Raw genomic sequence first — 12,855 nt, 5'->3', positions numbered from 1 at the left:
TGGCCATGAATTAAGACCAAGTATAAGCGGCTTAGGCTAATATGAATTATATACAATACTCTTGAGTAAGTCTTAAATAGAAGAAAAAACGAATTAGTCGATTTATATAGATATTTAAGCATCACTAAGTCTACGAAAAGAACTAACAAAGAAAATTTAAAGCCATAAGCAAAGATGCGCAGAGTTTTTCCACGCATGTCGTGCCCGTGCGCGCCAAGTTCCTCACGCGCCCATCGTTATCCAGAACCAACCCCGAGCCCGAAGAAAAAAAAAACACAAGAAAATAATACACAACTGGCGACGGTGGAGCAGGTTCGCAGAGTTCTGATCCCTGGCTAATCCTCCGGGAGTTATGGCCGGCGACATGTCCATCGGCTGTGCGGCACTAAAGCGTTCCAGCAAGCTGAGGTCCTGCACCAGTGCCGCCGACACGGATTCGATGCATTTGCCCAGCGACCACAAGGAGAATGGCAACCTGGTGAAAACGCCTCCAGTTCCGCCCCAGAACATGCGGGGCGGCCTGCGAGTCTACAAGATCGTGATCCTGGGCGACGGGGGCGTGGGCAAGTCTGGTGAGTGTTCCGGAATGCCAATTGGCAAGTCCACAGGAAAAGTGCGTAAGGTCGCGCAGGTCGGCGACAGTGGGAGTTATCACTGCGCACTTTGATTGTGGCTGCGAAAAATCAATAAATTATCTCAATTTCTTTTACGCTTTGTTTTGGCCCGCCACCCACCGCCCAACATCGTCTCTGAAAACGACGACCTTCGCTCGGCAAACCCGAACAGCTGTGACCCTGCAGTTCGTGAGCCACAGTTTCCTGGACTACCACGACCCAACAATTGGTGAGTGAGGACTCGCCGCCGCCTGCGAAAGCGCCCCCTCTCTAATTGTGTGTGCCGTCGCCGGCTTTCCCTTTTACTCTCCCCACAGAGGACTCCTACCAGCAACAGGCTGTCATCGACAACGAGGCCGCTCTGCTTGATATCCTTGATACCGCCGGCCAGGTGGAGTTCACGGCCATGCGGGACCAATACATGCGCTGTGGTGAAGGTTTCATTATATGCTACTCGGTCACCGACCGCCACAGCTTTCAGGAGGCATCCGAATACCGGAAGCTTATCACACGAGTGCGTCTCTCGGAGGACATTCCACTGGTACTGATCGCCAACAAGGTGGACCTGGAGTCGCAGCGCCGCGTGACCACCGAGGAGGGCAAGAATTTGGCCAACCAATTTGGTTGCCCTTTCTTCGAGACGTCGGCTGCACTGCGTCACTACATCGATGAAGCGTTCTACACGCTGGTCCGTGAAATCCGGCGCAAGGAGATGCAGAAAGCGCTGGGCACGGACTCCAGCTCGGAGAAGATTCATACGCGCCATCGCAGCCGCTGGTGGCGCATCCGCTCCATCTTCGCACTGGTGTTCCGTCGCCGGCGAAACCTCAACTAGGCCAAGGTGTCCAGATTTCTTATTGAACGAGTGCAATATTATAATTTTTTTTGTTCGCTGTATGTTAAGATACACGACCTACAAGAATTTACCGAACCGATCGAGGAAGAGCACAACTGTAATTGTTATGGCCACCGGTAGCAGCGGTCAATCAGTGGTTTATTTATTATTTGTTACAACTATTTAACGTACTTGTTGTTGGACAGGATAGATAGTAGTGGCGAGGCGCAAGAGCAGCGATAGAGTATATCAATATGTTTAAGCACCGATCCAAAAAGATACATATTTAACAATGCACGTACATATGTTTATGTAGTAAATATTACTAACGTTGATTCCTAAACAAGAGCGAACGACAGGAGACTTGGCAATTGGCGGAAGCTCAAGAGGATTTAATTTAAAAATCAGCTAAGTTCGCATGACTAACTGAAAAAAGTGTATACCATATAAGTCAGGGTGTTTGTTTACAAGTTTTAATTTATATTTTTATCAATCATTATCGGAAAACATCATATTCACAAACGCCAATTGCCACGAGTGTAGAGCAAAGAGTTCGCATGGAGCGATGATTTTTAAACTTATGTATGTATGTATTTACCCTGAAGACACGCGACGCACATGACATACGATGAGACACAAGCAACACATTTAACTAATCGAATAAATGTTGAATTTAATGTATACTAATATTATAAATCGATCGATCGACCTAAGTATGTATGTAAAACAGTGCAGATGAACGAAAGTAGGGCGCGAAAAGATTGTTCAGATCCCAAATTGATAATTTGTAAGCCAGCGATAGCCGATGCATTTGTTGTTTAAGTTTGAGAAATGTTTATTGTTTATATTGTTAAGGACACGTGTTACGCCTAAGTTTATTTATTATTAGTTTAACCAATCTGTTAATTACTTTTTACACACAAAAACAAGCAAGCAAAGCAGAGCCACAACACACATCACGTTCTCTAAGCATTCACCATGAGTTCCTCTCATCAATGTTAACTGCATCACCACGAAACGAAGTACTAAACACGGCTTTAATTACCTTGTTTGTTACACGATCCCTGAAATAGTTGTTGGACCTGCGAGACGGCGACTACCATAATTACTAGTAATTCATTGTTATTGCAAATCCTTTCATGCAGCAGTTCAAACCAACCGATCGACTAACGAAATCAACTAAACGAGAAACAAGTAATCAAATGCGGGTAGAAGTTAATACGGAAGGAAAGCTAACGCTATTATAATATTTACGTTTTAAGCGAAGTCTTGGGAACCATATGTACATGTTCAAGGCATACTGTCGCGTCCATGTCGTTTCGAAAACGACAGACTTGCTCGGGAGCGATGCCAATAATAACAATAATAATAATGGATTGTAATACCTAATCGAAAAACGAAAGAAAGAAACCAAATCAACATTTTGATTCATAATGTTATGTACATTTTAAATGTAAAAAAAAAACAAACAAAATGGAATACTAAAGCACAAAATAAAAAACAATCCCCTCAATAAAGATTTTTTTGGAACCCCCGTTAAAGAGTTCTTTTTTATTATATGGGAGATTACATTTTTTGTAACATGATTCATGTGGTTTCACCTGGTATATAATCATATTCATCCGTATCTAGCAAGAAGAGGTGCTTTTGAATGATGATCTCTTTATGCTGATCGCTCCCTTAAACGTCGAGAAGTTATAAAGGTATTCCTTAGTCATATCATCCCTTAGGATATATTCCAAACGAAATAGTTGAAACACATTTCCCAAACCAAATAAAACATTATAGTTAAACCAAGAGTAGATCAAATGTACTGTTTATTCATAAGTATAATATAGTTTGGTTGTATCTGATGCATCTTCCGAGTTTTTCAACTTCTGTGTGAGAATTACACGATTGACGACGGTACAAAATACAAAAAAGAGACATACACACATTCATATGTACTGTATAGTATAATTATATGTATATTCGTATTTTATAAAATCATAAAATACTCATCATATAGTTTGGTTGTTTGTTTGTTTTGTAGTATCTTTTTTTATGTTTTCCACTCGTTTTAATGCAAAGTACAAATATTAAAAACTCGCTTAATGCGCTCGAAATAGTTTCACTTCATCAAAAATGTTCTCCCTTCTATAGCATCTCTCCCACGCGAAAACTGAATGCATCTCATTTGTGGCTTACGTTTAAGTTTAAATAAACATTTATCGTTTTGTTTTTGTTTTGTGTTTAGTTCGGTTCTTGTAATGTAGTATCTTTCACTTGCATCGACTATTGGCGGCCTGGTCTCTGATAGATTTAAAGGGAATATTACTTTCGTCCTCAACATGATCCTAATTCCTTGCTCCTTAACGTCGCCTTAGCTCGCTTGGACCCACTGGGGCCCAACGGCTGATTCTGATTCCACCGATTCACGTCACCTGCCTCACCCTCACACGCGCACACAATCTGATCCTGCCACAGCTCCTGGCCGGCTACACTTGACAACAAAGAAAGACAATCACGAAACTTACATTGAGTAGGAGGCGTTGGAGGGTTGGACAGAAACGGACACAACTTGAATATGTTTACATATATCGATATATATTTGCTTGCAGTGGCTGACTGATCGATCTGCTCTCTGCCCTAGGGTTACAAATAATAATGCCATAGTTATTACTGTTGTTTACTTCGGTTTATAACTACACTAGACTGTATATAAAATCAAATCCGCATTTGACATTCTCCTGGGGTCTCATTCTACCGCGCTGCTCCCTCCACCACCGACCGATCTTGTGTGGCTTTTGTTCTTTTTTTCTGCTACCGCGTCTGCTTCTGCTGTTTCTCTAGCGCTTGCTCTTGTTGTTGCTTGTTGGGTGGTGCAGCTTCATGTATCCGATGTTGTTGAGTGGTTCTTCAGCTCGTTATTGTTGTAAAAGGTGTGTGTGAGTGTGTGTGTATGTTGTTGTTGTTTTGCTGTGTGTGTGTGTGTGTGGTAAAGATTTTCATGTTGTTGATTTGCTCTTTTAGAGCAAAAGGCATCTGGTCTTCTTCCTCTTTTTGACTTGCAGCGCGGCCCTAGTTGCCGTCTCGAAAACATCTCGCACACCCTCCTTGGACTTGGCCGAGCACTCCAAATAGGCAAAGGCATTAATCTTCTCGGCCATGGCGCGACCCTCCTGCGGCTTCACCGGCTCCTGCTTCATCTTTGCGAGATCCTGTGGGAATAAATAGAGAAACAATTGATTAGAAGGCTGCTCACTATTGTGGGCCAACGGTGCGTATACTTACCCGAATTGTGTTGGGATCATTTCGCAAATCTTTCTTATTTCCTACCAAAATGATTGGAACATTTGGACAAAAGTGCTTGACCTGCAAGGGTTAAAAAAAGTATTAGTTGCGTTTTGTGATAGACTTTGGTAGTATTTTCTATAAGAAAGCATCTTTTAGATACACAGACTCCACAACAAATAAAATTACACCTTAATTAATTTGCGTGATGCTCTAAAATGTTAATTTCTCATAAACTATAGTTTCTAGGCACTAGGTTCCTTTTCCATAGATATATCTTGGGTTTAATTCTCACAGTAAAGTTATAGGGTTGTTTAACTGAATTTAAGAAAAATGAATCTGTTGACTGCATAAGTATGCCTTGCCTTGTCAGTCAAATCAAGAATCGGGTTATAATTGTCCATTTGAGATACTGAGCAGTGCTTGCTTTAAGTGGATGTGTTTTTATTACAAGTTTATTTGTGAAACCCGATTAAACTCGCGAACGTTCTCCTTCCTGTTTGCTGTTCCAGGTAAAAATACTTACCTCTGGGGTCCATTTCTCAGGAATATTTTCTAGCGAATCGGGTGAATCCACTGAGAAACACATCAGTATGACGTCAGTGTCGGGATAACTCAGCGGTCGTAGTCTGTCGTAGTCCTCCTGCCCGGCCGTATCCCACAGGGCCAGCTCCACCTGGGATTAGGATAATAGGAGATAGTGATTAGGATTTTAGTTTTAGATTAAGATTGCTTGCATAGGTGTGCTGTCATCATATTGCACTTGGTAATGGTTGTCAGGGGTGGGAGGAGCTGGAGACGAGACAACAACTTTGAGTTGCAGATAGCGAGAGCTTGCTGGAGAATGGGAGAGTAAGCAAGGAACTTGGCGGAAATGCCAAGCGAATTAATCACATCGAAGCGAGCCGAAGCCAAGTAGAATGACGTGAACGAGAGTCAGGCAGGCAGGCAGCCAGCATATGTATGTAAACGCTATCCAAACAGAAACACAAGCAGGCACTGGCATAGGCACAGAAACCCCGCCATATTGCGCAGCAAAGGCAAACAATGTTTATTTCGAAAAAGCGCCTGAAAAATATTGGGAATCGGAATCGAACATATAGCCAAATCATGACTTAATGCCCTCGGAAATCGCGCACACAAAACGCTGCTCATTACATTTAGTAGATCGAGCGAGAGAGAGGGTCGGAGAGTTGTGGGAGAACTGGAGAGAGTACAGGTAGAGAGAGCGATCGAGCGAGCGGGGGGCGGCGCAACGCACAAAACTGTATGTGCGCAACGGACTTGTATAAGACAAATACAAAATAAAAAGAAAAGAAAACGAGCGGAAGGAAGGGAGCCCTGCTAACATGGTATTGGTGCTGCCAACTCTCTGTTTGCCATCCATATGTGTGTGTGTGTGTGTGTGTGTTCCAGAGTGTCTGTGCGGTAGTGTGACTGTGGGGGAAATGTGGCCAAGTGTGACTTAATCACTGCTATCAAGAGTTGTGCTGGGAGATTCTTCAGAAAAATAAAAAGAATCCGTAAATTTGCACTCTTCCAAGATCGATGAAATCCATTTTTCCTCCTAGTCTGATCCTCCTCCGTTGCTTTATGTTTGTGTGTTTATGGAATCGTTCGATATTGACTCACAGCACAGTTTTTTATAATTTTTTTTTTTTTTTTTCATTTTACAAGGAGGGGTTGTAGGTGTGGGTATGGGGGTGAAGTTGTGGGTGGCACAAACAAGAGAACAATAAAAACACACATACACAGACTCAGAGAAAGAGACAACAGACGGGCAAAGAAGAGAGAGTGTAAGGAGGATACGCGCACTTGAATTCGTCTGAATTGAATGCACAAATTATAAAACGAGATCATCTGATTATCTCCTCCATTCGGGCGGGGTTATCACAGGGGGGCTGGCTGGGTTGAGGGTTGTCACGCAAGGGAGGGGATTTTAAAGACTTACCTGTTTGCCGTCCACCTCGATGTCGGCCACATAATTCTCAAACACGGTGGGCACATAGACCTCGGGGAACTGATCTTTGCTGAAGACAATCAGAAGGCAAGTTTTACCGCAGGCACCGTCGCCGACAATTACCAATTTCTTGCGAATCGTCGTCATTGGAAGTTCTGCAAAGCAAAGGGAAAGGCACATTGGTGGGGGATGCAAAGAATGCAACGACTAATGCTGCTGTTGCTACTGTTGCCGCTGCTGCACAGAGTCCACTCGCTTATTCTGTTTAATTTATTCGCGAAAACTGCGAGCTGTTCGAAATTATCGAAATGAAAAAGCCACACACAGCCAAGGCACACGCAAACACCAACAACGACCGACAAACATACACACGGGCGCTCTTTCTCTCTCTCGGTCGCCCTCTCCCGCTCGCACACACACTTAGTCATACTCGCGGCTGGACGGGACGACGGCGATCTAATAGTCGAAAAGTGTGGGGTTCTTTACTTTCTTTCTAGCCCATTGTTCATTGTCCGTTTTCGCCGCATTTATCTGTTGTTTTTCCCCGTTTTATGCTTTGCGCTTTTCGTTTTTCGCATTTTTCCTGGGGCCAGCTCCAGTCGCGTCATAGGGCCGAAAAAATCAACTCCTCCCTCGTCCCGCTCGCTTTATTCCATTCCAAAAACATCTCATCATCCACTCGCGCTCCGCTGTCCGTGTCCGCCGACGTCGCTGTGTGCGTGTGGCTGGGCGTGCGTGTATGCGTGTCTGTGTGGAATTTTTTCACTGCCTTTCAGCCACTTACAATTTATGGTGATTTCACAACACTCAGCACGAATTCGACACTTAATTTGCTTACAAAATGGCACAAATTTGTTGATTCTTATGCGTCTACCGTTTAGCTATATCGTATAAAAGTTAATGCAATTACAAAAATTCGAATTGAACTCGACGATTTTTTCCCATGCAAAATGACGATGAACAATGTTCATCCGTTTCGTTTCTTGGTAGCGCGATGAACCTTCGATGACCAACCAACGCCTTCGAGCGCAGGGCTGCATTCCAGAGGCTATCGGTGGCAACTCTGTGGCGGTGTTACCTTTGACGGTGGCTGGTCACATTCGGGCGCTGCTTCTTCTTCCATCGGCGGTCGGGGTAGTAAACTTAAATATTAGCTTTATAAAATTAGTAAATTGACAATAAATATACATACTGTATATACACTTTTAAAGTCAATATAATATCAAACATTTTAAGAGCCATAAATCGGTTATTCAGTTTTAAAAGTGTAATCGATTTAGTTTTGCCATTCCGATCGATTTAAGGAGACCTATCGGTATTGTTTATTCTTCTTCCAACTGCGGTCGCATGGCCCGGCAATTGTTGCTTTAATTCTTGGCGATTTCCCAAATTATGACAATAAACAAATTAAAGTCGCACATACTGAAAGAAATGCAGCTTAGTTTCAGGCTTACCGAAGAGCGCGAGATGTCCTCCGGCCGCAAGAGGCCTGGAAAACCAGTTCGTCCACCTGTGGCTTCTAAACAGAAGGCGGGACCAACAGCTCCCAGTGCTCCCACAGAGATGTTGAAAACTAAAAAGCAAAAAATGGATTTGGAAGCTCCCCAGAACTCCAAGGGGCAAACACGGAACGTGGAATCCTTCCAGAAAGCCAAGCCAAAATCTAATAAGAAAGCTGCTCAAAAGAGACCTATCCCTAACGAAGATACCAAGTCTAAGACTTTTCCGTCTGAAAAGAAGCAAAAGAAGGATGGTGGTGCAGATAGTGGGGTGTATAATAAAATGAAGTCTGATTACACAAAATCTGGAAAAGGCTTGGCAAAGCAAATAGAGTCCCTACAAAAGTTAATAAAGAAGGCAGTGAACTCAGGAAAGCCCAAGGATTCCGGATTTAAAATAAATAAAATAGCCCACAAAAAACAAGCTATAAAAGTTCCTAAAAATAATGGTAAGGTACTAAGTGCTACCGCAAAGTTAATTATTCATACAACTTTTCTTTCAGAAAAGAGACATCCAGGAGTGCAAGTCAACAAACTAAATAGTTCAAAAGTAACAAAAGTAAAGATTGTGACAAAAAACCTTAAAAAAGTTAATGGTTCCAAAGCACAGGCTCTGACGGCTCCCAAAATAAATGGTATAGTATACCGATATCTTATAATCCAAAAGTAATTTAACAAATATTTACATGACAAGGCTTTGAAGACCAAACATCTAGTGAAGGCTCCTTTGAGGATTTCGAGGATAATTCTGATTTCGACGAAGATGTCGAGTTAGAGGCTGAAGAGGAAGATGAAGGCGGCTTTGAGGCGAATTCAGAGGACGACCGGTTTGAAAAAGCAAGCAGTGAGAAGCACTATAAAAACGATTGATTGAATCCTGATATACAAAACTACACTTCCTTCAACAGGTTCTAAGGAGTTCCATGGCTTTGAGGGCGAAGACGAGGACTTCTTCAGAGTTCCTAAGATTTTTAAGGTGTCCAAAAATAATCGGATCAAAGGGCCAACCTTTCAAGCTCCTATTAAAAATGCTAAGGAAAGTCCTCTGAATTTTTTACAAGGCGATTGTCAAGCTTCTGTCCACAAAATTTTGGTCTTTGAATCAAATGCCCTGGCCGAATTGGAGAACGATGAAACAGATGATGAGTACGTTCCTCGAAATAGCGAAGACTTGGAATCTGAAGATTTTGACAGTGAAGATACGGAAAATGAGGACTTTGACAGCGAAGACTATGAGAGTGGAGACAGCGAAGACTATGAGAGTGGAGACAGCGAAGACTATGAGAGTGGAGACATCGAAGACTCTGACGATGAAGACAGTGAGGATTCCGAAAGTGATTTCGAAGACAGCGATGATTTCGGCAGTGATATCTTTGATAGCGACGACCTTGACTCCACATATGAACCACCCATTATTGAAGGTTTCTTTGATGATCCACCGTCACATTTGCAAAAAGAACCCCTGATTATTGAAGAAATATTTGATGAACACCCTGCGGCACAAAACCATAAAGCACTGGTTGTGTATAAGCCTAGGGAGGATGAGACTGTGGAAGAAAAGATTGCTCCTCTACAATTATTTGCGAGCTCTGTAGAGGAGATCATTGTTTCAAAAGAGGACAAAGTTGAAGAGCCTGAAGTCACGGTAGAAGCTGAAGTCAAACCCAGGGAATTGCCTACAGATACTACTACTACAGAACCGAACCAAAGTCCTCACTCAAATGAGACACCCTTTTATAGAAATCCGCAAGCCACTCCCACAGAGCTCAGCGTTTTCGAGAATAGTCTCAAGAGCAACTACGTCCTGGCTGTGATTAAGGAGAACATTGAGCTGTATGGAACATTGGTGCTGACTCTGCTGAGTGGTCAAATCTCAGTGAATGGTCACAAAGCCGGCAGGCAGGAACCACTAACTATTTATTCACTAAAAGGTCTTCCTTGGGTGTCCGTTTCACCGACCAAAACCAAAAAACCCTCTAAGGATGAGGTGAATTGGGTTGAATTGAATGAGAACTTTACACGAGCACAGCTGGACAGGATTCAGGAAAGCTTCCAGAGTCAGACAGATGCCATTGTGCTGTTGCAACGAAATGCCGGTGCCCAGAGTCTCCTCGAGACCTTTGGTAAACACATGGCTCAGAATGTGTTCCCGCTGCTAAACACCTCAAATAGACCGTACCATCAGAGCGAATCCCTGCTGCAGTGTCTCATCCAAAGCTCCGATCTGAGTCGCACGCTCCTAGTGCCGCAGGTTTGGAACAAGTTGAAGATACAACCCAACAGTCGTATAATTATAGCAGGTGGAAAGGGCGTTGGAAAGTCAAGTTTGCTGCGTTACCTCATCAACCGGAATCTGGCCCAGCTGCCGTCTTTCTTGCTCGTCGATTTGGATATTGGGCAGCCTGAGGTTTTTGTTCCGCAGACTGTGTCGTGTACTCTCATCGATGGACCAATCCTGGGTCCGGGATTTTTGCTGAATAAACAACCGGATTGCGCCTACGTCGTCGGCCACACCAATATAGTCATGTGCGCGGAACAATATGCTAGGGCAGTCATCCAGTTGATCCAGCATATCGAGAAGGATCGCAAGTACGAAAATATTCCCTGGCTAATTAACACAATGGGTTACAACAAAGGCTTTGGAACTGAACTGATAGCCCTGCTGGTGGACCGCATCCGACCCACGGACTTGATACAGATTACCAGTCCAATACCGATCAACAACTTTGATTCACCTCTTGAACGGAGCAGTCTCTCTCAGTGCAAGCCCATTATTTATACCGCGGATGAATTTCTAGTGAAGGATATTCCAAAATATACGCTCCACAAGCTAATGAGTGCTGTGCCGCCCAAGGAGCGGGGAACATGGAGTTTGAGTGCCAAGGATATGCGGTATTCCAACCTTTTGGCCCGCCTTAGTTCATGTCTCACGGGAAATGCCAAATCATTGGCAGATTGCCAGACCCTTGGAGTGCCTTTAGACGCACTAAAGATCCAGCATCCCACCTGCGGAGATTACACGCGTGAAGAACTGGTCAATGGTATGGAGGCCAATGTGGTGTATCTGTGCCACCAAGAGGGCGATGGCTTGCCGCAGTGCTTGGGAATAGGTGAGCTTATATCCGAATATCTTGGTGAACTGTACTAATTCCTTCTGTACTTTCTTTCAGGAGTTGTTCGCGCCATTGACTACGAAAGCCAGCGACTGTTTCTCATTCCAGCAATGCCCCTACAGCGTATGTCCCTTGTGAATAGTCTCATACCCGGCGGAGAACTTACCTTGCCACAGGGATATTTCCGAGATCAGGGTCAAGGAGTTTCTAGCACCGTACCTTTCGTATTCATCCTGGACGATTCCAAGTCCTCGAAGAGCATACAGCAGATCTACCATCGACAACCAGCCTTCCTGGGAGTGCCAGCAAATCAGAGGAACGGAAATTAAGCCGGGTACCGGTACAATCACGCTAGTCGTATTGACATTGTTTTGTAAATAAAGAAAGGTTTATTAAATCAACGAGAGGCTAGTGTGACAGGTCATGGCGGCCCTTTAGTATCCTGCGCATCAGCACCCGCCTTCCCTCGGGCGTGGACATCCTTGTATCCCAGCCGTGGACATTGATTCTCTTAACTTCCTTGGGTTTTGGGAAATGGCAGCGAACTTTCGGCTTTAGCAGCGCCCGGTTGAAGGCGTGCTTCTCACGCACAAGCAGAGTTTGAGCGGTATTAGCTACCGCTAGGCAGGTCCTGTAAGAGGATAAATTAAAAGTTATTCATACATAAAATCCTTGTTTATCCTCGATTTATTTACCTTTGAATCAATCCTTGCAGCATGTTAAGTAATTTCCAACCAGTATGACCAAATGTTTTACTTAAAATGCCACACCACAGAGAACCACTCACTGAACCAGACCATGGAACCATGTTAAGAAAAATACTATATTAAATATTTTATAATTTCGAATAAAATGTCTATTAAATCTTACCCACAGATTTATAAAAATTAGCGTGTTCTTTTCCGATCTCATTCACAAACACTGACTTTATATCGACAGGGGCGCCTCCCACACCCTATCGATGAATAGCCCGCCAGAAAATATTCCTATTGACCATTTAAACAATTGTATAAAAGATGCATGCCCCATGAATGGAATTGACATTCCAAGCATTTTGGTAGATGTTTCATCAAAATCCATTCAGCCGTTCAAGAGAAAACATCACTTTTTCATTATTTTCCATAAATGTTCCTTCGAAGAATAAATACATATATCTGGCAGCACTGTGCCTAAACTTATGTCAATTTGATTTTAACTTTAATAAAAAAAAAAAAATACAGATCATTCCATTAACGGGATTGCAATACTGAACAATTTGATCCACGTTTCGTCAAAATCCGTTCAGTCGTTCAAAAGAAATCCCGACTTTTTCATTTATTTCCATTTATGTACCTGTAAAATATAAATATATCCGGCAGCCCTGCCTGACTAAAAACAAGAAAACTTGATTTAAGCTTTATGGTTAAACCTATGCAAAAGGAAGAATGTACTATAGACGGCATCGCAGTTCTGAAAATTTTGATCTATGTTTCATCAAAATCCGTTCAGTCGTTAATGAGAAATTCCGACTTTTTCATTTATTGCCGTAAATGTATGCTCATATGTATGTGTGTATGTTCAA

The 12,855-nt window shown here is 43.1% G+C and overlaps 4 protein-coding genes across 7 annotated transcripts; 2 read left to right on the top strand and 2 right to left on the bottom strand.

Moving 5' to 3' along the window:
• The first annotated feature begins 38 nt into the window (after window positions 1-38).
• On the top strand, window positions 39-2,990 carry Ric (Ras-related protein interacting with calmodulin). Its single transcript, XM_020958853.2, has 3 exons — window positions 39-572; window positions 787-843; window positions 932-2,990. Exons 1-3 carry the CDS (start codon window positions 353-355, stop codon window positions 1,447-1,449), a joined length of 795 nt encoding a protein of 264 aa, XP_020814512.1. The 5' UTR covers window positions 39-352; the 3' UTR covers window positions 1,450-2,990.
• Window positions 2,991-3,237: 247 nt separating this feature from the next.
• Window positions 3,238-7,752, bottom strand: Rho1 (ras-like GTP-binding protein Rho1). Its single transcript, XM_020958888.2, has 5 exons — window positions 7,467-7,752; window positions 6,674-6,837; window positions 5,249-5,398; window positions 4,723-4,803; window positions 3,238-4,649 (listed from the first exon to the last, which is right to left on the bottom strand). Exons 2-5 carry the CDS (start codon window positions 6,827-6,829, stop codon window positions 4,458-4,460), a joined length of 579 nt encoding a protein of 192 aa, XP_020814547.1. The 5' UTR covers window positions 6,830-6,837; window positions 7,467-7,752; the 3' UTR covers window positions 3,238-4,457.
• On the top strand, window positions 5,109-11,695 carry LOC110188939 (polynucleotide 5'-hydroxyl-kinase Nol9). Of its 4 annotated transcripts, none has more exons than XM_086828199.1 (6): window positions 5,109-5,234; window positions 8,125-8,630; window positions 8,685-8,816; window positions 8,876-9,025; window positions 9,090-11,291; window positions 11,352-11,695. In XM_086828199.1, exons 2-6 carry the CDS (start codon window positions 8,150-8,152, stop codon window positions 11,621-11,623), a joined length of 3,237 nt encoding a protein of 1,078 aa, XP_086684325.1. In that variant the 5' UTR covers window positions 5,109-5,234; window positions 8,125-8,149; the 3' UTR covers window positions 11,624-11,695. The 4 variants fall into 4 exon arrangements, with proteins under 4 accessions (XP_086684325.1, XP_086684324.1, XP_086684322.1 ...); XM_086828198.1 differs by having other exon boundaries at window positions 5,112-5,234; window positions 8,120-8,630; XM_086828196.1 differs by lacking the exon at window positions 5,109-5,234 and adding an exon at window positions 7,584-7,816 and having other exon boundaries at window positions 8,120-8,630.
• Window positions 11,661-12,276, bottom strand: mRpL34 (mitochondrial ribosomal protein L34). Its single transcript, XM_020958889.2, has 3 exons — window positions 12,165-12,276; window positions 11,990-12,080; window positions 11,661-11,925 (listed from the first exon to the last, which is right to left on the bottom strand). Exons 2-3 carry the CDS (start codon window positions 12,010-12,012, stop codon window positions 11,703-11,705), a joined length of 246 nt encoding a protein of 81 aa, XP_020814548.1. The 5' UTR covers window positions 12,013-12,080; window positions 12,165-12,276; the 3' UTR covers window positions 11,661-11,702.
• Between the last annotated feature and the right edge of the window lie 579 nt (window positions 12,277-12,855).

Source organism: Drosophila serrata, unplaced genomic scaffold (assembly GCF_035046125.1).
Source record: "Drosophila serrata isolate PLE 108 unplaced genomic scaffold, ASM3504612v1 contig_184, whole genome shotgun sequence".
NCBI lineage: Eukaryota > Metazoa > Arthropoda > Insecta > Diptera > Drosophilidae > Drosophila > Drosophila serrata.
The sequence above is the reverse complement of the archived record's forward strand: the minus strand, read 5'-3'. Positions and strand labels throughout refer to the sequence as shown.